Source organism: Coregonus lavaretus (genome assembly GCF_964263955.1).
Source record: "Coregonus lavaretus genome assembly, chromosome: 1".
NCBI classification, from domain to species: domain Eukaryota; kingdom Metazoa; phylum Chordata; class Actinopteri; order Salmoniformes; family Salmonidae; genus Coregonus; species Coregonus lavaretus.
Window position 1 is genome coordinate 33,295,316 of NC_139988.1, and position 25,225 is coordinate 33,320,540.

The 25,225-nt window shown below is 43.4% G+C and overlaps 1 protein-coding gene across 5 annotated transcripts in view; it reads left to right on the plus strand.

Annotated features, from left to right (window-relative positions):
- Positions 1-25,225, plus strand: part of LOC311129142 (mitogen-activated protein kinase kinase kinase kinase 3-like) — an 83,931-nt gene that overhangs the window by 47,493 nt on the left and 11,213 nt on the right. For all 5 annotated transcript variants that reach the window (XM_084161439.1, XM_084161441.1, XM_084161442.1 and 2 more), the window contains exons 3-14: positions 11,251-11,341; positions 12,590-12,654; positions 12,951-13,006; positions 13,100-13,147; positions 13,280-13,322; positions 13,457-13,529; positions 14,110-14,241; positions 16,132-16,194; positions 16,324-16,405; positions 16,735-16,851; positions 22,498-22,576; positions 23,121-23,179. In XM_084161439.1, coding sequence (XP_084017565.1) covers positions 11,251-11,341; positions 12,590-12,654; positions 12,951-13,006; positions 13,100-13,147; positions 13,280-13,322; positions 13,457-13,529; positions 14,110-14,241; positions 16,132-16,194; positions 16,324-16,405; positions 16,735-16,851; positions 22,498-22,576; positions 23,121-23,179 — 908 coding nt within the window. The remainder of the gene's footprint in view (positions 1-11,250; positions 11,342-12,589; positions 12,655-12,950; positions 13,007-13,099; positions 13,148-13,279; positions 13,323-13,456; positions 13,530-14,109; positions 14,242-16,131; positions 16,195-16,323; positions 16,406-16,734; positions 16,852-22,497; positions 22,577-23,120; positions 23,180-25,225) is intronic.

Here is a 25,225-nt window from a genome sequence, read left to right on the forward strand (position 1 = left end):
GTAGAAGCAATGATAATAGAAAGGTTCAGAACTTTTGTAAAACATCACAGTACGGTTGAAATATATATGGCAAATATAAATCCTATATGGATGGTGTTAAGAGATAGATGGGAGGTATTGAATAGAGTTGAAGGATGGGACTAATAACAAATAACAACAAATAATAACAAAGATAGATAATAATGTAAGCATACTGTGTCCAAAATAAGTATATAGGTTGTATGTTGGGAGCTTTTGGGAAAGAGCACAGTTAGAAAGATATGGCATATAGAAGCAAACCGGATGGACATCATGAAAATGATCAGAGAGGTTGAGAGTAGAAGTAGTTCAGGAGCAATAAAATAATATATATATATATATATATATATATATATATATATAGAAAAAAGGAAGAAAAAAAAAGTATAGGGTCTGAATACTTATGTAAATGTGATATTTCCGGGTGTTTTTTTTTTATACATTTGCAACAAATACTAAAAACCTGTTTTAGCTTTGTCATCATGGGGTATTGTGTGTAGATTCATTTTAGAATAAGGCTGTAACGTAAGAAAATTTGGAAAAAGTCAAGCGGTCTGAATATTTTCCGAATGCACTGTATATAGAGTCATTGAACACTGGTCACTTTAATAATGTTTGCATACTGTTTTACCCATTTATTTGTATATATTGTATTCTAGTCAAGGCTCATCCTATATAACTACTGCTGTACACACCTTTTTCTATTCATATGATGTCCAAACTGTCTACACACCGTTTTTTATATATATACAGTACCAGTCAAAAGTTTCATTCAAGGGTTTTTATTTTTTAAAACTATTTTCTACATTGTAGAATAATAGTGAAGACATCACAACTATGAAATAACACATATGGAATCATGTAGTAACCAAAAAAGTGTTACACAAATCAAGAAATATTTTATATTTGAGTTTCTTCAAATAGCCACCCTTTGCCTTGATGACAGCTTTGCACACTCTTGGCATTCTCTCAACCAGCTTCACCTGGAATGCTTTTCCAACAGTCTTGAAGGAGTTCCCACATATGCTTAGCACTTGTTGGCTGCTTGTCCTTCACTCTACCGTCTGACTCATCCCAAACCATCTCAATTGGGTTGAGGTCGGGGGATTCTGGAGGCCAGGTCATCTGATGCAGCACTCCATCACTCTCCTTCTTGGTAAAATAGCCCTTACACAACCTGGATGTGTGTTGGGTCATTGTCCTGTTGAAAAACAGATAATAGTCCCACTAAGCCCAAACCAGATGGGATGGCCTATCGCTACAGAATGCTGTGATAGCCATGCTGGTTAAGTGTGCCTTGAATTCTAAATAAATCACTGACAGTGTCACCAGCAAAGCACGCCCACACCATAACACCTCCTCCTCCGTGCTTTACGGTGGGAACTACACATGCGGAGATCATCCGCTCACCCACACCGCGTCTCACAAAGACACAGCGGTTGGAACCAAAAATCTCCAATTTGGACTCCAGACCAAAGGACGAATTTCCACCGGTCTAATGTCCATTGCTCGTGTTTCTTGGCCCAAGCAGGTCTCTTCTTCTTATTGGTGTCCTTTTAGTAGTTTTTTTTGTTGTTGCAGCAATTCGACCATGAAGGCCTGATTCACACAGTCTCCTCTGAACAGTTGATGTTGATGTGTCTGTTACTTGAACTCAGTGAAGCATTTATTTGGGCTGCAATTTCTGAGGCTGGTAACTCTAATGAACTTATCCTCTGCAGCAGAGGTAACTCTTGGTCTTCCATTCCTGTGGTGGTCCTCATCAGTGCCAGTTTCATCATATCACTTGATGGTTTTTGAGACTTGATGGTTTTTGAAATGTTCCGTATTGACTGACCTTCATGTCTTAAAGTAATGAAGACTGTTGTTTCTCTTTGCTTATTAGAGCTGTTCTTGCCATAATATGTACTTGGTCTTTTACCAAATAGGGCTATCTTCTGTATACCCCCCCTACCTTGTCACAACACAACTGATTGGCTCAAACGCATTAAGAAGGAAATAAATTACACAAATTAACTTTTAAGAAGGCACACCTGTTAACTGAAATGTATTCCAGGTAACTACCTCATGAAGCTGGTTGAGAGAATGCCAAGAGTGTGCAACACTGTCATCAAGGCAAAGGGTGGCTATTTGAAGAATCTGGAATCATTTCAATTAACAGTTGTGCCTTGTTAATTTGTGGAATTTCTTTCCTTCTTAATGCGTTTGAGCCAATCAGTTGTGTTGTAACAAGGTAGGTGTGGTATACAGAAGATAGCCCTATTTGGTAAAAGACCAAGTCCATATTATGGCAAGAACAGCTCAAATAAGCAAAGAGAAACGACAGTCCATCATTACTTTAAGACATGAAGGCCAGTCAATCCGGAATATTTCAAGAACTTTGAAAGTTTCTTCAAGTGCAGTCGCAATAACCATCAAGCGCTATGATAGAACTTTGAAAGTTTCTTCAAGTGCAGTCGCAATAACCATCAAGCGCTATGATAAAACTGGCGCTAATGAGGACCTTCACAGGAAATGAAAACCCAGAGTACCAGCCTCAGAAATTGCAGCCCAAATAAATGCTTGACAGAGTTCAAGTAACAGACACATCTCAACATCAACTGTTCAGAGGAGACTGCGTGAATCAGGCCTTCATTACATTTTACATTTTAGTCATTTAGCAGACGCTCTTATCCAGAGCGACTTACAGGAGCAATTAGGGTTAAGTGCCTTGCTTAAGGGCACATCAACAGATTTTTCACCTAGTCGGCTCGGGGATTAGAACCAGCGACCTTCCAGTTACAGGCACAACACTCTTACCCACTAAGCTACCTGCCGCCCATGGTCGAATTGCTGCAAAGAAACCACTACTAAAGGAAATCAATAAGAAGAAGAGATTTGTTTGGGCCAAGAAACACGAGCACTGGACATTAGACCGGTGGAAATCTGTCATTTGGTCTGATGAGTCAAAATGTGAGATCTTTGGTTTCAAACGCTGTGTCTTTGTGAGATGCAGTGTAGGTGAACGGATGATTTACGCATGTGTGGTTGCCACCGTGAAGCATGGAGGAGGAGGTGTGATGGTGTGGGGGTGCTTTGCTGTTGACACTGTCTGTGATTTATTTAGAATTCAAGGCACACTTAACCAGCATGGCTACCACAGCATTCTGCAGTGATGCTAAATGACGTAAATGTAAATACGCCATCCCAGCTGGTTTGCGCATAGTGGGACTATAATTTGTATTTTAACAGGACAATGACCCAACACACCTCCAGGCTGGGTAAGGGCTATTTGACCAAGAAGGAGAGTGATGGAGTGCTACATCAGATGACCTGGACTCCACAATTACCCGACCTCAACCCAGTTGAGATGGTTTGGGATGAGTTGGACCGCAGAATGAAGGAAACGCAGCCAACAAGTCCTCAGCATATGTGGGAACTCTTTCAAGACTGTTGGAAAAGCATTCCAGGTGAAGCTGGTTGAGAGAATGCCAAGAGTGTGCAAAGCTCTCATCAAGGCAAAGGGGTGGCTACTTTGAAGAATCTCAAATATAAAATATTTCTTGATTTGTGTAACACTTTTTTGATTCCATATGTGTTATTTCATAGTTTTGATGTCTTCACTATTATTCTACAATGTAGAAAATAGTAAAAATAAAGAAATACCCTTGAATGAGTAGGTGTGTCCTATCTTTTGACTGGTACTGTATACACTGCTCAAAAAAATAAAGGGAAAACTTAAACAACACAATGTAACTCCAAGTCAATCACACTTCTGTGAAATCAAACTGTCCACTTAGGAAGCAACACTGATTGACAATACATTTCACATGCTGTTGTGCAAATGGAATAGACAACAGGTGGAAATTATAGGCAATTAGCAAGACACCCCCAATAAAGGACTGGTTTTGCAGGTGGTGACCACAGACCACTCCTCAGTTCCTATGCTTCCTGGCTAATGTTTTGGTTGCTGGCTGATGTTTTGGTTGCTTTTGAATGCTGGCGGTACTTTCACTCTAGTGGTAGCATGAGTCTACAACCCACACAAGTGGCTCAGGTAGTGCAGCTCATCCAGGATGGCACATCAATGCGAGCTGTGGCAAGAAGGTTTGCTGTGTCTGTCAGCGTAGTGTCCAGAGCATGGAGGCGCTACCAGGAGACAGGCCAGTACATCAGGAGACATGGAGGTGTCCTTGGGAGGGCAACAACCCAGCAGCAGGACTGCTACCTCTGCCTTTGTGCAAGGAGGAGCAGGAGGAGCACTGCCAGAGCCCTGCAAAATGACCTCCAGCAGGCCACAAATGTGCCTGCTCAAACGGTCAGAAACAGACTCCATGAGGTTGGTATGAGGGCCCGACGTCCACAGGTGGGGGTTGTGCTTACAGCCCAACACCGTGCAGGACATTTGGCATTTGCCAGAGAACACCAAGATTGGCAAATTCGCCACTGGCGCCCTGTGCTCTTCACAGATGAAAGCAGGTTCACACTAAGCACATGTGACAGAGTCTGGAGACGCCGTGGAGAACGTTCTGCTGCCTGCAACATCCTCCAGCATGACCGGTTTGGCGGTGGGTCAGTCATGGTGTGGGGTGGCATTTCTTTGGGGGGCCGCACAGCCCTCCATGTGCTCGCCAGAGGTAGCCTGACTGCCATTAGGTACCGAGATGAGATCCTCAGACCCCTTGTGAGACCATATGCTGGTGCGGTTGGCCCTGGGTTCCTCCTAATGCAAGACAATGCTAGACCTCATGTGGCTGGAGTGTGTCAGCAGTTCCTGCAAGAGGAAGGCATTGATGCTATGGACTGGCCCGCCCGTTCCCCAGACCTGAATCCAATTGAGCACATCTGGGACATCATGTCTCGCTCCATCCACCAACGCCACGTTGCACCACAGACTGTCCAGGAGTTGGCGGATGCTTTAGTCCAGGTCTGGGAGGAGATCCCTCAGGAGACCATCCGCCACCTCATCAGGAGCATGCCCAGACGTTGTAGGGAGGTCATACAGGCACGTGGAGGCCACACACACTACTGAGCCTCATTTTGACTTGTTTTAAGGACATTACATCAAAGTTGGATCAGCCTGTAGTGTGGTTTTCCACTTTAATTTTGAGGGTGTCGCCAAATCCAGACCTCCATGGGTTGATACATTTGATTTCCATTGATAATTTTTGTGTGATTTTGTTGTCAGCACATTGAACTATGTAAAGAAAAACGTATTTAATAAGATTATTTCATTCATTCAGATCTAGGATGTGTTATTTTAGTGTTCCCTTTATTTTTTTGAAACAGTGTATATAAACGGACTCTGACATTGCTTGTTCTTATATTTCCTAATTCCTTTTTTTCTTTTTGGATTGCTAGGTATTACTACACTTTTGGAGATAGAAACCCAAGCATTTCTCAGCACTTGTGATAACATCTGCAAATCTGTGTACGCGACCAATAAACTTTGATTTGATTTGACATAAACCTAACAACATCGATGACTAATTTCATTGAAGGGGGGGGGGGGGGCATCCCCAAATGTGGGTGGCATTTTACAATTTCTTTGCATTCATAATGTCTAAGTAATTGTTAGAAAAAAGTTTGGTGCAATTCGGATCTTAGGTACTATATTTATTGAATATTATATGAATGCTATAATTTAAAATGGCCAATTTGGGTGCAATCAGTTAGCTTAATTTCTCAGATCAAATTATACAGTATTTCAAATTATATTCCCACAGCATTTGTAGCTACAGGGTTTATTGATGTATACATTGAACGGTCCCTTATAGTAGTGTATGTATGACAGAACAAAGTGTTTAGTACTGTTTTGGCTTAGTCTTCAGTGATTGATTGTCTGGAATGTTAGTTATGCAGGACGGAGCGTCTGATGGGCTGGGTATGGATTTTCAAAGGCAGGAACGGAATTACTGAACCCTGCAGTGAGGATTATCAATCCTCCTGAAATGTTGATATTTCATGTGAAATACTTCCTATCCAATTGAATTCTCTTTTTCTCTCTGCTCCTCTCAGTGATTATGAACTCTCCCACTGGTAAGCTGTGTATCATTACCTTGACATGCTTTTTAAAGACCTTGAGCTTCGTTTGATAAGCCTTTGCACCGGTGCACCTGTCATTTTCAGCAGGCATTAAAAGACAACAATCGAAGCCTAAAAATACGGCACTGTGTTTGCACTTGATCTTCAGATTTATTTTACTTCTCCCAGGGTTGAGTCCAAGGAGATCCGCGTGTACAACTCCAAATGTTCATGTCAAGATCTTATTGACATCAATGCATGATTTAGGCAAAAGCCTGTAAATGGCAATTGGATCTCATTCAGGATTCGCCCCACAATCCTTCTTTTACCTCTGTGTTGTAACCTATGATTTTCCCTTATTTTCCCTTTTGTGTTGCCCTTTGTTATGCTTGAGAGGTGACCTATCAGAGCCATTTCTGACACAGAGCCAAGTTGTGATGCTGCAGCGTCGGGGTGTAAACACTGTGGTGTAGCTGGAGGATATACAGTACCTAGAGAAATTATTCACACACCTTTACTTTTTCCACATTTTGTTGTGTTACAGCCTGAATTAAAAATTGATTAAATTGAGATTTTGTGTCACTGGCCTGCACGCAATACCCATAAAAAGCTGAAATGTCTTGAGTCAATAAGTATTCAACCCCTTTGTTATGGCAACCCTAAATTAGTTCAGGAGTAAAAATGTGCTTAACAAGTCACATTAAGTTGCATGGACTCACTCTGTGTGCAATAATAGTGTTGAACATGATTTTTTATTGACTACCTCATCTCTGTACCCCATACATACAATTATCTTTAAGGTCCCTCAGTCGAGCAGTGAATTTCAGACACAGATTCAACCACAAAGACCAGGGAGGTTTTCCAATGCCTCGCAACGATGGGCACCTATTGGTAGATGGGTAAAAAATAAAAAGCAGACATTGAATATCCCTTTGAGCATGGTGAAGTTATTAATTACACTTTGGATGGTGTATCAATACACCCAGTCACTACAAAGATGCAGGCGTCCTTCCTAACTCAGTTGCCGGAGAGGAAGCACCATGTGGCCAATGGTGAATTTAAAACAGTTAGAGTTCAATGGCTGTGATAAGAGAAAACCGTGGATGGATCAACAACATTGTAGTTACTCCACAATACTAACCTAAATGAGAGTGAAAAAAAAGGAATCCTGTACAGAATAAAAATATTCCAAAACATGCATCTTGTTTCCAATAAGGCACTAAAGTAAAACTGCAATAAATTGGGCAAAGACATTAACTTTGTCCTGAATACAAAGCGTTATGTTTGGGGCAATTCCAACAACACATCACTGAGTACCACTCTTCATATTTTCAAGCATGGTAGCTGCATCGTGTTATGGGTATGCTTGTCATCGGCAAGGGAGTTTGTTAGGATAAAAAGAAACATAATAAAGCTAAGCACAGGCAAAATCCTAGAGGGAAAACCTGGTTGTCTGCTTTCCAACAGACACTGGGTGACAAATTCACCTTTCAGCAGGACAATAACCTAAAACACAAGGCCAAATATACACTGAAGTTGCATATCAAGATGACATTGAATATTCCTGAGTGACCTAGTTACAGTTTAGACATAAATCGTCTTGAAAATTAATGGCAAGACTTGAAAATGGCTGTCTAGCAATGATCAACAACAAACTAGACAGAGCTTGAAGAATATTAAAAAAGAATACTGTGCGAATATTGTATAATCCAGGTGTGCAAAACTCTTAGATTTACCCAGAAAGACTCACAGCTGTAATCGCTGCCAAAGGTGGTTTTAACTTGTATTGACTCGGGTGTGAATACTTATGTAAATGTGAAAGTTCTGTATTTCATTTTCAATACATTTGCATACATTTTTTTTTTCACTTTGTCATTATGGGGTATTGTGTGTAGATGGGTGAGGGGGTAAAAATGATTTAATCCATTTTGAATTCAGACTAACACAGCAAAATGGGGAATAAGTCAAGGGATATGAATACTTTCTGAAGGTACTGTAGCCTAGCCTACCATGTCCCAGTGACAGTGTTCGCACTTAGCAAGCTGTGTGGCTGCTTGACAGCTCAGGGCACTAGAAGGATATAGGTGGTTATTCTGGGATTTGCATGGATTAATCATTTGGCTACTGACCCACATTAATTTATAGCATGTTTTAGTGACTGGAAAGGGTTAAACCTCTTCATACATAACATTTTACATTTTAGTCATTTAGCAGACGCTCTTATCCAGAGCGACTTACAGTTAGTGAGTGCATACATTTTTCATACTGGCCCCCCGTGGGAGTCGAACCCACAACACTGGCGTTGCAAGCGCCATGCTCTACCAACTGAGCTACAGGAGGCCTAGTTTATAAGGCTTATGTGAATGATTGTAGATGTGTCCTAGCATGTATGCCTTTTTGTCGACTGTGCTTCTACACTTCCTGTCAATAGAGCTGCTGGGGGCCTCGGGTCAGACTCCTTACCATAGTAACAGAGATTTGCCTTCGAGATATGGGTCAGGAAGGGCACTAATTCGCTCAGACATTCACAGATCTGAAGGACTTGACAGTGACAACCAGATAAAGACTGAGATCCCAAGCCAGGGTATCCATCAGACAGTATAGCTTCACCTCGGGGTCAAAGGGTATGATGACAGTAAGGGGGCTATGTAGGCCTACAGTTGAAGTCAGACGTTTACATACACCTTAGCCAAATACATTTCAACTCAGTTTTTCACAATTCCTGACATTTAATCCTAGTAAAAATGCCCTGTCTTAGGTCAGTTAGGATCACCACTTTATTTTGAGAATGTGAAATGTCAGCTTTTATTTATTTCATCACATTCCCAGTGGGTCAGAAGTTTACATACACTCAATTAGTATTTGGTAGCATTGCCTTTAAATTGTTTAACTTGGGTCAAATGTTTCGGGTAGCCTTCCACAAGCTTCCCACAATAAGTTGGGTGAATATTTTTAGCCCATTCCTCCTGACAGAGCTGGTGTAACGGAGTCAGGTTTGTAGGCCTCCTTCCTCGCACACGCATTTTCAGTTCTGCCCACATTGTCTATAGGATTGAGGTCAGGGCTTTGTGATGGCTTTGTGTTGTCCTTAAGCCATTTTGCCACAACTTTGGAAGTATGCTTGGGGTCATTGTCCATTTGGAAGACCCATTTGCGACCAAGCTTTAACTTCCTGACTGATGTCTTGAGATGTTGCTTCAATATATCCACCTAATTTTCCTTCCTCATGATGCCATCTATTTTGTGAAGTGCACCAGTCCCTCCTGCAGCAAAGCACCCCCACAGCATGATGCTACCACCCCCGTGCTTCACGGTTGGAATTGTGTTCTTCGGCTTGCAAGCCAACCCCTTTTTCCTCCAAACATAACGATGTTCATTATGGCTAAACAGTTTTATTTTTGTTTCATCAGACCAGAGGACATTTCTCCAAAAAGTACAATCTTTGTCCCCATGTGCAGTTGCAAACCGTAGTCTGGCTTTTTTATGGTGGTTTTGGAGCAGTGGCTTCTTCCTTGCTGAGCGGCCTTTCAGGTTATGTCGATATAGGACTCGTTTTACTGTGGATATAGATACTTTTGTACCTGTTTCCTCCAGCATCTTCACAAGGTCATTTGCTGTTGTTCTGAGATTGATTTGCACTTTTCGCACCGAAGTACGTTCATCTCTAGGAGACAGAACGCGTCTCCTACCTGAGCGGTATGATGGCTGCATGGTCCCATGGTGTTTATACTTGCATACTATTGTTTGTACAGAAGAACGTGGTGCCTTCAGGCGTTTGGAAATTGCTCCCAAGGATGAACCAGAATTGTGGAGGTTTTACAATTTTTGGCTGATTTTCTTTTGATTTTCCCATGATGTCAAGCAAAGAGGCACTGAGTTTGAAGGTAGGCCTTGAAATACATCCACAGGTACACCTCCAATTGACTCAAATGATGTCAATTAGCCTATTAGAAGCTTCTAAAGCCATGACATCATTTTCTGGAATTTTCCAAGCTGTTTAAAGACACAGTCAACTTAGTGTATGTAAACTTCTGACCCACTGGAATTGTGATACAGTGAATTGTAAGTGAAATAATCTGTCTGTAAACAATTGTTGGAAAATTTACTTGTGTCATGCACAAGGTAGATGTCCTAACCGACTTGCCAAAACTATAGTTTGTTAACAAGAAATTTGTGGCGTGATTGAAAAATGAGTTTTAATGACTCCAACCTAAGTGTATGTAAACTTCCGACTTCAACTGTATGTGTGGATATGCCAACTACAATATTCACCCACATCCATTCTGACTGTTGTCAAAGATGGTTCTGAGTTTGGATGGATGTGAGTGTATTGTATGTGGATGTGTGTGTGTGTGTGTGTGTGTGTGTGTGTCTCACAAGTTTCACTTTAAAAGTGTTTACAGCATATAGATGGTCCTGTGTGGCTCAGTTAGTAGAGCATGGTGCTTGCAATGTCAGGATTGTGGGTTCGATTCCCACGGGGGACCAGTATGAAAAAGTATGAAAAGGTATGCACTCACTACTTTAAGTCACTCTGGATAATAGTGTCTGCTAAATGACTTAAAATGTAGATGGAGCAACCGAAATAGACATTTAAATAACATATATTTCTAAGCTGGTACCCCACTGAAATAGTCCATTAGCTATTTTATCCATGCTGAGATGTGCTGTCATTTCATATAAGCCTGGGTTCTTAGTCATGTCCCAGTGTTTTGAAGGCATCCTAAAATAGCGGGATCTGATGCAGTTAGCGCTGCAGTGCCTTCACTTCCTGCATCAATATATTTACTGTAGACACTACAGCCTCCACCAGCACACAGCCTAATAGTGATCAAAACAAGTTCTATCATGTTTACCATCTGCATGAATTTGAAATGATGTAATGTGTTGGTGTCTATATCCTGAGATTAAAATCGGCAGTATTGGCCTGGTAGCCATGTCTGTTTCTGCTTAAGCTACCATCTCTATTGTTGTACAGCATGACAACAACATGTCAGAGGAGTTGGCTAAAGCACAAACAGATCTAGCCACCAGGCTAATTCTTTATGGCTTGATCATGTATCTCAACCGGCCGTGATCGGGAGTCCCGTAGGACGGCGCACAATTGGCCCAGCTTCGTCCGGGATAGGGGAGGCTGGGGTAGGCCGTCATTGTAAATAAGAATATTTTTTGGTTTTTTTTAATGTAATAATGAACATGGAACTGATCGGCTGACAATGTGATTGACAGGTGAGGACTTTGAGGTGGTGCAGCAGGAGATCATCATGATGAAGGACTGCAAACACTCCAACATCGTGGCCTACTTCGGTAGCTATCTCAGGTAAGACTGACATACTGATAGATCAGGTATGGATAGACAATACATCTCTCTGTAGTTGGACTAAAATAATACAGCTATTTCAGGTTGCTATGCCAGAAATGGACTATGTTGTAATTTTCGGTGGAGCAAATTTTCAAGTACAGCTAAAACGTCCATCTTTGGTCTAATCGAGTCCTGTTGTCTGACCTGATGCTGTGAGTAGGGCTGGGCGATATGGCCTAAAACTCCTATCTCTATTTTCAAACTTATGGGCGATTCACGATATGTATCTCCATTATTATTATTTTTTAATGATTTCTCTAAATCAGCTTTGTTGTACAATTAAAGGTCAAATACACTGCATTTAAAACAGGTCAGCAATAATCTAATGAATTCAGAGTTTGTGAAATTATACCTAGGCTGAATATATGCCTTCCACAAACATAAGACCCACAGATAATGTAATTATTTTATCAAAATAGTTGTACATGCTTTTTTTGCAATAATCACTGATCTGGCTTTCAGGTCTGTCTATAAAAATGACCTTTTTGTTACAAATTTAACCAGAACCATGCATAATGCACATTCACTAATAATGTACCAGGCATTATAGAAAATGAACACGGGTCTCATAAGCAATCTCTCAAGCACAAGCCCACGTGCTAGTGAGTAGCCAGCTAATATTTATATTTAAAGTTTAGCCAACTTAGATCTAGGTATAATTTCACAAGCTCTGAATTCAGCTAACAAGGCAAACCAGTTGAATTGTTATGAACACAACCTCATCTTTGTTGTTGTGAGTGGGAGGAGCTTGGGAGAAGGAGGCGAAGCGAGAGGTTTCACTCTCGCAAAAATCGGTCCAAAATATGCCCAATGCGTTTCTATGGGCTTATTTTGGACCTAAGCGTGTCGCCTGCCTTCCCAGCTTTGGGACAACGACTCCCATTGTTAGGGCGGAGACATGAGCATCTTGTCATCATATTCAGATCTCTGGTGTCAATGGGAAGGTGCACGGCACAGAAGGAGCAAACGAGACGAGACCAAAAAGACAACATGAGAACAAGAGGACATAAACGCTCATAAAAAAACGAAAAATACAAAAAAACTTGATTATGCGATACAGGCATTTGGAATATCGCGCAAAAACATACATTCTAATTAATCGAATTAATTTGATATTTCGTCCAGCCCTAGCTGTGAGTCTTGCATTCCCTGTCTTGTGGTCTGTTGAGGGATATTGACAGTGAGTGTATCACTTCCCTTCTCCAGGAGAGATAAATTATGGATCAGCATGGAGTACTGCGGAGGAGGATCTCTGCAGGATATTTATCATGGTAGGATACACACACAGTCTCTCAAGCACACACACATTCCCACACTCACAAACTTGCTGTGTTTTCATCTAAAAACAGACCATGAAGCACAATAAATGAAAGCTTGTTGCAATCAATATCCACTCTTTTCACTCTCCCACTTAAGCCATCATAGCCAGCTAGCCAGAACAGTAAATAACACTCTAAGTGAAACAACTGGTGTTAAACTCTAAATTATGTATGAAATGCTTGAGATACATTGGATTGCTCTTAAACTCTGCCCTCATCTCTTCCTCCCTCCTCTCCCTCCTGTCCAGTGACTGGGCCTCTGTCTGAGTCTCAGATTGCGTATATGTCACGGGAAACCCTTCAGGTGTGTTTTTTTCCTTGCTGCCAGTGCCATGTGAATCTATGGGTCAGATCGAATAAGAATGTGTTTGTGATTTGTTTATTTCCTTACTTACAGGGTTTGTACTATCTCCACAACAAAGGCAAAATGCACAGAGACATTAAGGTAAGGCCATGTCAATGATAGTAATAAGCTTTTAAGTAGAGATGATTTCCTTTCACTCCTTACTCATCTTTACAAAATATCTCTGAAATGTTGATGTTAATTTTTGCCTGACCCTATTACCTTTCCTCATAGGGAGCAAATATTCTATTGACAGACAACGGCTATGTGAAATTAGGTAAGGCCATGGACAACCACTACTTTCCCCTCAACCAGAGTTCCCAAAGCCTCACCTTGACTATCTATTAGAATGAGATCTCACAATACTTCTTATTTTTTGCTCATTTTCCTTCTCTCCCTCTCGCTCCTTAGCGGACTTTGGTGTATCAGCACAGATCACTGCCACGCTGGCTAAGAGGAAGTCCTTCATTGGAACACCATACTGGTGAGCTTCTCCCCTGGTTCCTCCCCTCAGTGTCATACTCTGGATAGGCTCTGACATAATGTTATGGTTTATTGACTTATTGATCTAAGGATGTAACAGACCATTCATATTGCTTTGGACAGTGTTATGATGGTAATTTATTGACTTGAATGATTGTTGGTCTATGACTGATGTTATCTCCGAGTGGCGCAGTGTTCTAAGGCACTGCATCGCAGTGCTAGCTGGGCCACTAGAGATCCTGGTTCGAATCCAGGCTCTGTTGTAGCCGGCCTTGACCGGGAGACCAATGGGGTGGCGCACAATTGGCCCAGCGTCGTCCAGGGTAGGGGAGGGAATGGCCGGCAGGGATGTAGCTCAGTTGGTAGAGCATGGCGTTTGCAACGCCAGGGTTGTGGGTTCGATTCCCACGGGGGGCCAGTATGAAAAATAGAAAAAATAATGTATGCACTCACTTAACTGTAAGTCACTCTGGATAAGAGCGTCTGCTAAATGACTAAAATGTAAATGTAAAAATGTTAAGTACTCTGTTTTTTCCTTTTGTCTCTCTCGCCTCGCTCCCTCCCTCCTCTCATCCTATCAGGATGGCTCCAGAGGTGGCAGCCGTGGAGAGGAAGGGGGGCTACAACCAGCTGTGTGATATCTGGGCCGTGGGCATCACAGCTATCGAGCTGGCTGAGCTGCAGCCTCCCATGTTTGACCTGCACCCCATGAGGTGAGTCTGTGCAGGGGGATGTGTGAATGAAGCCTTGTGACTGTGATGCTGGATATTTATTTAAGCAAAAATGCACGAGGCGGTGTGGTATATGGCCAATATACCACGGCTAAGGGCTGTTCTTAGCTGTTCTAAGGGATGGATACAGCCCTTAGCCATGGTACACTGCTCAAAAAAATAAAGGGAACACTAAAATAACACATCCTAGATCTGAATGAATGAAATAATCTTATTAAATACTTTTTTCTTTACATAGTTGAATGTGCTGACAACAAAATCACACAAAAATTATCAATGGAAATCAAATGTATCAACCCATGGAGGTCTGGATTTGGAGTCACCCTCAAAATTAAAGTGGAAAACCACACTACAGGCTGATCCAACTTTGATGTAATGTCCTTAAAACATGTCAAAATGAGGCTCAGTAGTGTGTGTGGCCTCCACGTGTCTGTATGACCTCCCTACAACGCCTGGGCATGCTCCTGATGAGGTGGCGGATGGTCTCCTGAGGGATCTCCTCCCAGACCTGGACTAAAGCATCCGCCAACTCCTAGACAGTCTGTGGTGCAACGTGGCGTTGGTGGATGGAGCGAGACATGATGTCCCAGATGTGCTCAATTGGATTCAGGTCTGGGGAACGGGCGGGCCAGTCCATAGCATCAATGCCTTCCTCTTGCAGAAACTGCTGACACACTCCAGCCACATGAGGTCTAGCATTGTCTTGCATTAGGAGGAACCCAGGGCCAACCGCACCAGCATATGGTCTCACAAGGGGTCTGAGGATCTCATCTCGGTACCTAATGGCAGTCAGGCTACCTCTGGCGAGCACATGGAGGGCTGTGCGGCCCCCCAAAGAAATGCCACCCCACACCATGACTGACCCACCGCCAAACCGGTCATGCTGGAGGATGTTGCAGGCAGCAGAACGTTCTCCACGGCGTCTCCAGACTCTGTCACATGTGCTCAGTGTGAACCTGCTTTCATCTGTGAAGAGCACAGGGCGCCAGTGGCGAATTTGCCAATCTTGGTGTTCTCTGGCAAATGCCAAACGTCCTGCACGGTGTTGGGCTGTAAGCACAACCCCCACCTGTGGACGTCGGGCCCTCATACCACCCTCATGGAGTCTGTTTCTGACCGTTTGAGCAGACACATGCACATTTGTGGCCTGCTGGAGGTCATTTTGCAGGGCTCTGGCAGTGCTCCTCCTGCTCCTCCTTGCACAAAGGCGGAGGTAGCAGTCCTGCTGCTGGGTTGTTGCCCTCCTACGGCCTCCTCCACGTCTCCTGATGTACTGGCCTGTCTCCTGGTAGCGCCTCCATGCTCTGGACACTATGCTGACAGACACAGCAAACCTTCTTGCCACAGCTCGCATTGATGTGCCATCCTGGAGGAGCTGCACTACCTGAGCCACTTGTGTGGGTTGTAGACTCCATCTCATGCTACCACTAGAGTGAAAGCACCGCCAGCATTCAAAAGTGACCAAAACATCAGCCAGGAAGCATAGGAACTGAGAAGTGGTCTGTGGTCACCACCTGCAAAACCAGTCCTTTATTGGGGGTGTCTTGCTAATTGCCTATAATTTCCACCTGTTGTCTATTCCATTTGCACAACAGCATGTGACATTTATTGTCAATCAGTGTTGCTTCCTAAGTGGACAGTTTGATTTCACAGAAGTGTGATTGACTTGGAGTTACATTGTGTTGTTTAAGTGTTCCCTTTATTTTTTTGAGCAGTGTATATTGGCCATATAGGTGCCTTATTGCTGTTATGAACTGTTTACCAACGTACTTAGAACAGTAAAAATAAATGTTTCGTCATACCCAGGGCTCGAAGCACCCAGTTTATAATGTACTTTGTTCTAGAAACTAAGTCTGTTTTCTTTCTTCCCAGGGCCCTTTTCTTGATGACAAAGAGTAATTTCCAGCCGCCCAAATTGAAAGACAAAGTGAAATGGTAAGGGTTCACTTCTCCTCTGTGACTAGTGAGGAAAGTGTTTAATTCTCAGTTTAACCATTTTCTATTCATATTATAAACATAAATGCTCTAACATGTATCTATCTTTTCTATCTCTTCCTATGAAAGGGGAAATAATTTCCATCATTTTGTCAAATTGTCCCTGACGAAAAATCCCAAGAAGAGGCCAACAGCAGAGAAACTATTACAGGTACTCCCAGTCTAGAGGGAAACACTAGAAATGAGTCTCTGTCAAGAAAACATGTTCATCTGCCAATCATTGATTAGCAGTTCAGAGCAGTGGAAATGTAATGGCAATCCTGTAGGCCAGGGTTCTTCAATCCTGGTCCTGGAGGGCCGAGACACCTCTGTTTTTCATCCTCTCCTTCTAATCAGGGGCTAATTCAGACCTGGGACACCAGGTGAGTGCAATTAACTACCAGGTAGAAATAAAAAACAGAAGTGTTTCGGCCCTCCAGGACCAGGATTGAAGAACCCTGCTGTAGGCTGTGACCTCGCGTCCCCTTCCTGTGTCCACAGCACCCGTTTGTGTCACAGCCTCTCAGTCGAACCCTGGCCATCGAGCTGCTGGACAAATCCAACAACCCAGACCACACCACATACAACGACTTTGACGATGACGACCCAGAACCAGAGGTAGAGTCACCCCCCACCCTAACCTACAACTCCAACCTCTATATCTCTTCAGGTTTCTCAAATCTAATAGCAGGATGAAGACTGACACCTGTCCTCATTGCTCTCGACGCATTCAGTTCGTACAATCATGCTGATCTCTTAACTATCAGAGTTCTACATCTTTCCTCTCTCGTTCCTCCCTCCTCCATTACCCCTCTCTCTGCTCTTCTTCCTCCTCTTCCTCAGTTTAAATATAGAGGCCACTTCCTTCCCATCAGCCCTGGTGCTCGGCGAGCACCTCACTTTGCCATGCGCAAGAAGGTACCAGTGTGGCCTACATTAGAACTGCACCAGTATCACCGTGATCAGTACCTGTAGTAACAGAGAACTAACTAACACTGGTCTGTGTGTGCTCAGATAGACTGGACTGGGTCTTGTCATTGAACCCCGCTTATGGAGTTGCTGTTACTTCATTTGTTAAATGTATCTGCATGTGGGATTTTGAAGTGTTTTGGGTGTGTTTTAGGCATGAGTAGGGACACAGTTAAACTGTGAGAATAAGTTAAGATGAAAAAAAATGTGTTTGTTTGTTACATGCATATCTTCTATTATGTATGTACATTAATTTGTTAAAGCTAATGCTAACAAGCTTGTGATTTGTCTAGCTAGGCCAAGGGTGTGTGTAGTGCATAAACATACATATAGAAACTAGAGCTTGTTTGGTATGCCGAGGTGAGGTCAAACTGAGGTGACAAATGGTGGCACACCACTCTTCTTTTCACCTCATTTGACACGAGATGTACTTAACAAAAGGCACATCTCAATAGGTGGTCCAGGTATGCCATGACATGGCACAAGTGGGGGGTGGGCCTTTCCTCTTTTGTTCTCTATTGCTCCTCTATTGTTCATCAAGCAAGGGGGAGGCTGATGACATCACGACTTCCCAACAAGCCAACTCCTTGAATGCCCTACTCCTTGAAATTTGCAGTTGTCTAAAAAACACTATTTTGCACTTATTCTTATTTACCCTTTAGTGTGTGTAATTTACTTTATTTGCACTTGGGATATCGCTTTTCAACAGGAAAGGTTAAAAAAAATCACTGAAGGATGTCTTTAAGTACAGTGGGGAAAAAAAGTATTTAGTCAGCCACCAATTGTGCAAGTTCTCCCACTTAAAAAGATGAGAGAGGCCTGTAATTTTCATCATAGGTACACGTCAACTATGACAGACAAAATGAGATTTTTTTTCCCAGGAAATCACATTGTAGGATTTTTAATGAATTTATTTGCAAATTATGGTGGAAAATAAGTATTTGGTCACCTACAAACAAGCAAGATTTCTGGCTCTCACAGACCTGTAACTTCTTCTTTAAGAGGCTCCTCTGTCCTCCACTCGTTACCTGTATTAATGGCACCTGTTTGAACTTGTTATCAGTATAAAAGACACCTGTCCACAACCTCAAACAGTCACACTCCAAACTCCACTATGGCCAAGACCAAAGAGCTGTCAAAGGACACCAGAAACAAAATTGTAGACCTGCACCAGGTTGGGAAGACTGAATCTGCAATAGGTAAGCAGCTTGGTTTGAAGAAATCAACTGTGGGAGCAATTATTAGGAAATGGAAGACATACAAGACCACTGATAATCTCCCTCGATCTGGGGCTCCACGCAAGATCTCACCCCGTGGGGTCAAAATGATCACAAGAACGGTGAGCAAAAATCCCAGAACCACACGGGGGGACCTAGTGAATGACCTGCAGAGAGCTGGGACCAAAGTAACAAAGCCTACCATCAGTAACACACTACGCCGCCAGGGACTCAAATCCTGCAGTGCCAGACGTGTCCCCCTGCTTAAGCCAGTACATGTCCAGGCCCGTCTGAAGTTTGCTAGGGTGCATTTGGATGATCCAGAAGAGGATTGGGAGAATGTCATATGGTCAGATGAAACCAAAATAGAACTTTTTGGTAAAAACTCAACTCGTCGTGTTTGGAGGACAAAGAATGCTGAGTTGCATCCAAAGAACACCATACCTACTGTGAAGCATGGGGGTGGAAACATCATGCTTTGGGGCTGTTTTTCTGCAAAGGGACCAGGACGACTGATCCGTGTAAAGGAAAGAATGAATGGGGCCATGTATCGTGAGATTTTGAGTGAAAACCTCCTTCCATCAGCAAGGGCATTGAAGATGAAACGTGGCTGGGTCTTTCAGCATGACAATGATCCCAAACACACCGCCCGGGCAACGAAGGAGTGGCTTCGTAAGAAGCATTTCAAGGTCCTGGAGTGGCCTAGCCAGTCTCCAGATCTCAACCCCATAGAAAATCTTTGGAGGGAGTTGAAAGTCCGTGTTGCCCAGCGACAGCCCCAAAACATCACTGCTCTAGAGGAGATCTGCATGGAGGAATGGGCCAAAATACCAGCAACAGTGTGTGAAAACCTTGTGAAGACTTACAGAAAACGTTTGACCTGTGTCATTGCCAACAAAGGGTATATAACAAAGTATTGAGAAACTTTTGTTATTGACCAAATACTTATTTTCCACCATAATTTGCAAATAAATTCATAAAAAATCCTACAATGTGATTTTCTTGATTTGTTTTCCTCATTTTGTCTGTCATAGTTGACGTGTACCTATGATGAAAATTACAGGCCTCTCTCATCTTTTTAAGTGGGAGAACTTGCACAATTGGTGGCTGACTAAATACTTTTTCCCCCCACTGTATGTAGTATGTAAATGTCTATGTGTTTGGTCTCAGAAGAAGACTGGTAATCTGCATTTGTTGTTGTTGCTAAGACATCGCTTGCTGCTTTGCGTTGCCATGGTTTAATTGCCTGTTTTCAATGTGGTCTGTCTTTGTTGTGTTCTGTTGCTGCCGTGGAGGTTGTTGTGACTGTCTGGGTCATTGTTCTCATTTTCCCTGACTCATACACTATATATACAAAAGTATGTGCACATCCCTTCAAATTAGTGGGTTCGGCTATTTCAACCAAACCCGCTGCTGACAGGTGTATAAAATTGAGTACACCGCCATGCAATCTCCATAGACAAACATTGGCAATAGAATGGCCTTACTGAAGAGCTCAGTGACTTTCAACGTGGCACCGTCATAGGATGCGTGGTCCTCTGTAGCTCAGCTGGTAGAGCACGGCGCTTGTAACGCCGAGGTAGTGGGTTCGATCCCCGGGACCACCCATACACAAAAAATGTATGCACGCATGACTGTAAGTCGCTTTGGATAAAAGCGTCTGCTAAATGGTATATTATTATTTATTATTATGCCACCTTTCCAACAAGTCAGTTCGTCACATTTCTGCCCTGCTAGAGCTGCCCCGGTCAACTGTAAGTGCTGTTATTGTGAAGTGGAAATGGCTAGGAGCAACAACGGCTCAGCCGCGAAGTGGTAGGCCACACAAGCTCACAGAACCGGACCGCCGAGTGCTGAAGCGCGTAAAAATCGTCTGTCCTCGGTTGCAACACTCACTACCGAGTTCCAAACTGCCTCTGGAAGCAATGTCAGCACAATAACGGTTTGTCGAGAGCTTAATGAGATGGGTTTGCATGGCCGAGCAGCCGCATACAAGCCTAAAATCGGTGTGGAAGAACTTCAACAACTTTGGAAAGCTGACTGCGAGCCAGGCCTAATCGCCCAACATCAGTGCCCAACCTCACTATTGCTCTCGTGGCTGAATGGAAGCAAGTCCCCGCAGCAATGTTCCAACATCTAGTGGAAAGCCTTCCCAGAAGAGTGGAGGCTGTTATAGCAGCAAAGGGGGGACCAACTCCATATTAATACCCATGATTTTGGAATGAGATGTTCGACGAGCTGGTTTCCACATACTTTTGGTCATGTAGTGTAGGTCAGAGGTCAGAACGGGTTAAGTCCCTTCTCACCCTAAAAAACAGATTGGGTTTGAGACTCCTGTAGATTATGAAAACATACAGTGTATTCAGAAAGTATTCAGACCCCTTCCCCAGCCTTATACAAAAATAATAATAATCCTCATCAATCTACACACAATACCCCACAATAACAGAGCGAAAACAGGTTTTTAGAATGTTTTTGTACTTTATTAAACATTTAAAACAGATACTTTATTTACACAAGTATTCAGACCCTTTGCTATGCGACTTGAAATTGAGCTCAGGTGCATCATGTTTCCATTGATCATCCTTGAGATGTTTCTACAACTTGATTGGAGTCCACCTGTGGTAAATTCGATTGATTGGACATGATTTGGAAAGGCACACCTGTCTATATAAGGTCCCACAGTTGACAGTGCATGTCAGAGCAAAAACCAAGTAATGAGGAATTGTCCGTAGTGTTCCGAGACAGGATTGTGTCGAGGCACAGATCTGGGGAAGGGTACCAAAACATTTCTGTAGCATTGAAGGTCCCCAAGAACACAGTAGCCTCCATCTTTCTTAAATGGAAGAATTTTGGAACCACCAAGACGCTTCCTAGAGCTTGCTGCCCGGTCAAACTGAGCAATTTTGGAAGAAGGGCCTTGGTCAGGGAGGTGAACAAGAACCCGATTGTCACTCTGACAGAGCTCCAGAGTTTGTCTTTGGAGATGGGAGAGCCTTCCAGAAGGACAACAATCTCTGCAGCACTCCAACAATCAGGCCTTTATGGTAGAGTGGCCAGATGGAAGCCACTCCTCATTAAAAGGCAGATGACAGCCCACTTGGAGTTTGCCAAAAGGCGCCTAAAGACTCAGACCATGAGAATCAAGATTATCTGGTCTGATGAAACTAAGATTGAACTCTTTGACCTGAATACCAAGCTTCATGTCTGGAGGAAACCTGGCACCATCCCTACGGTGAAGCATGGTGGTGGTGGCAGCATCATACTGTGGGGATGTTTTTCAGCAGAAGGGACTGGGAGACTAGTCAGGATTTGAGGGAAAGATGAATGGAGCAAAGTACAGAGAGACCCTTGATGAAAACCTGCTCCAGAGCACTCAGGATCTCAGACTGGGGTGAAGGTTCACCTTCCTACAGGACAACAACCCTAAGCACACAGCCAAGACAGCGCAGGAGTGGCTTTGGGACAAGTCTCTGAATGTCCTTGAGTGGCCCAGCCAGAGCCCGGACTTGAACCCGATTTAAAATCTCTGGAGAGACCAGAAAATAGCTGTGCAGCAACACTCCCCATCCAACCTGACAGAGCTTGAGAGGATCTTCAGAGAAGAATGGGAGAAACTCCCCAAAGTAAAGGGCCTGAATACTTATGTAAATGTGATATTTCCGTACATTTTTAATACATTTGCAAAACAAATCTAAAAAACTGTTTTTGCTTCATCATTATGGGGTATTGTGGGTAGATTGATGAGGGGGAAAAAACAATTGAATCAATTTTAGAATAAGGCTGTAACGTAACAAAATGTGGAAAAAAATTAAGGGGTCTGAATAATTTCCGAATGCACTGTATCAAATATATATTTTCGAGACAGGAATATCTATTGGATGATCAGTACTCTCCTTTCCTCTCAATGAGAGAGATGTTTTTTGTTGTTTATTTTACTATGAAGCGAAGTTTGCACAGGAATTAATAAGACTACAGTTATTGGACTGAGGGTTGCATTATGAGTGAGGGAAAGGTTATTTGTGCGTGATGATGATCTTGGCTGTTAAGGTTGTATGTTTTGTTTTCTTCCTGACAGTCTCCAGTGTCTGTTCCCCATCGGATTCGCTCCACCAGCAGGAGCACCAGGGAAGGGAAGACGCTGTCTGAGATCAACTGTAAGTTTCTATATGTGTGGCTAAGGGCTGTTTTCCCGGACCCAGATTGAGCCTACTCCTGGACTACAAATCATGCTTAGTGGGGAATCATCAGGACACACACACACACACACACACACTCCCCTGTTAGAGCACCTCGGCACTCTCACTCATCTCTCTACCTGCAGCTGTACAGTTAAACTTCAAATCCTATTAGAACACCAGTCAGCTCAGACAGGTTAATGTTCCTTACTAAAGTGCATGGCTGATGTTCCTCTCTCTTCCTCTCTTTCCCCTCTCCCTCCCTCCCTCTTTCTTTCTGTCGTCTCCCCTCCCCCTCCCTCTTTCTTTCTGTCATCTCCCCTCCCTCCCTCTTTCTTTCTGTCATCTCCCCTCCCTCCCTCTCTCTAATTGTATCTCTCTCTCTCTCTCTCTCTCTCTCTCTCTCTCTCTCTCTCCCCCTCTCTCTCTCTCTCTCTCTCTCTCCCTCTCTCTCTCCCTCCCCACTCTATAATTGTATCTCTCTCACTCTCACTCTCTCTCTCACTCCCCCCCCCCCCATCAGTTGGACAGGTGAAGTTTGACCCTCCGCTGAGGAAGGAGACAGAGCCCCATCATGAGCCGGTGAGTAACCTGGTACTGCAGTGTCCCCCTGATACCACTGTGGCTGAACCCTGTGTGTAGGGGACAGTGCCTTAACAGGGGAAACCCCCATTGACAGGCCCCCTTAGTTGAGACTCTGCTGCAGTTTAAATCACAGTCACAATTCCTGCATATCTCATGTCATCCATATGATCTATCTCCCAGTGTAGCATATTTCTTGACTTTGTCTCCTAAATTTGTCTGAATGCGACTCACTCTGGTACTAACCTGCACCCCTGGCTGATGTTTCAGCATGGCCACCCCGCTTCTCTCCCCCCACTCTCATCCCTCACTCCCTACCTCTCTTACCCATCCTCCTCTCCCATGCTTTAATCCCTTTCTCTGATTGGATGGCATTAACTTTTAATTAACGAGTCTTTCTCATTCTGCCTGCTGAACAGCCCGACTCTGACCCTTTTTTGGACTGTGCAGAAGAGCTGTACTACACTGCGAGATCTAATCTGGTATTTTCCCACAACTCTCCATTTCTTCTTCTGGGTCGTCTCTCTGCTTCTTAACGCTTAACCGTCCTCTTTCAGTTCGCCTTTCATGTCTCTTTCGTGGTTCTTTTCAGTGACTACGTTTATTGGATGTCAGTAACTGTTTGTGCATTTGCATCTGTGAAGCTGTCTTCGCCTCATTGGCCGGTGTTGTTTTCATTGTTATTCCTGTCTTATGTTGTTTTTACTGCATGGCCTTTGGAGGGATTTAGGGACAGGGATATCTCTGTATAGCATATGGGTGGATGAACCTCTTCTTGGGGAAAACCTGTGTGACTGACTTGGACCCCTGAGGCCATGGCCTATTAGAGCAGGAACAGATCAAGCCCTAAGCTGCCATTACCGGTCCCCCCCTTTCTCCTTCTGCCCAAATATTATCACTGACTCAGACGACTGACTCTAGTCACAGTTAAACTTAGACCTCTTATTCCTTTGTCTCATATACATACTGGGGAATGTATTGATGTGATGTGAGGCAGCAGGATATGGCAGTTTTTCAGCATAAGTAAGAATATGTTAGCCGAGCTCTCTTTGGCTCAATGTAGTATGGATATGTCAGTTTGCGGTGTGTTGGCGTCAGGGTCTGTCCCTATAGGAGTCAGGGTCTGTCACTTGGCTGTGAAGGGTGAATAGGGGTATCTATATCCTCGCTGGAAAATCAATATGTCCACTGAGCTGATGGACCCGCAGTGTCAGCCAATGACACTGTTCAGTAAAGTCAGTCGCATTGCTGCAGTGCGCACACACACACACACACACACACACACACCATAAAATCCACCCATACCTTTGCAACTAGTTCGTCTGAGATACTTCTGTATGGCCACTTGCACTACTACACCTTCACATAGTGTTTATGTTTTCCATTCATATCATTCACATGGCATATTCATCTAGTCATGGACGGCATGTAGCCTAGCGGTTAGAGCGTTGGGCTAGTAACTGGCTCCAGGGTTGCCATTAAAAATGGCAGACCTTGGCCGCCATTCTCCGAGGGTGTCTCAGGGAGAGTTGAGATATGCAAAAAAAACATTTACAATTCACATATGCGTACACTTGTACAATAGGACAGAAATAGGAGAAATATAAGCACTCACCAAATTATCATTAATCTATTTGTTACAGATCCATAATGCATAATGCTGTCATATCCTCTGACTTTTATCACACATGCACATTAGAAACATCTATTGTAAATCGAAGTAGTGTTTCTCTAAGCAGCATCAGTGGTGACCTGTAGTGTCCTCGGCTCTCTGTGGGCGCTGTCTGCCAGCCCCAAGGTTGTTATTCTCACGTAGTCAAGGTCCTGTATGACCTGTTCATGAGTGTTATCAATGTGACCTGGGAGTCATTGAGGTTACACCACTCTCTGCCTTCTCTCTCCACAGAATCTCTAAGTGTTTTCTGGTGTTTTTAGGTGTGGTGTGTATGTGTGTCTCAGCTGTAATATAGTAGATGCCGTACTGTAGGTAACCTCAGCCATGGTGCCTTTCCACATTGAGTGTGTGTCATTGTGTTTCAGAAACAA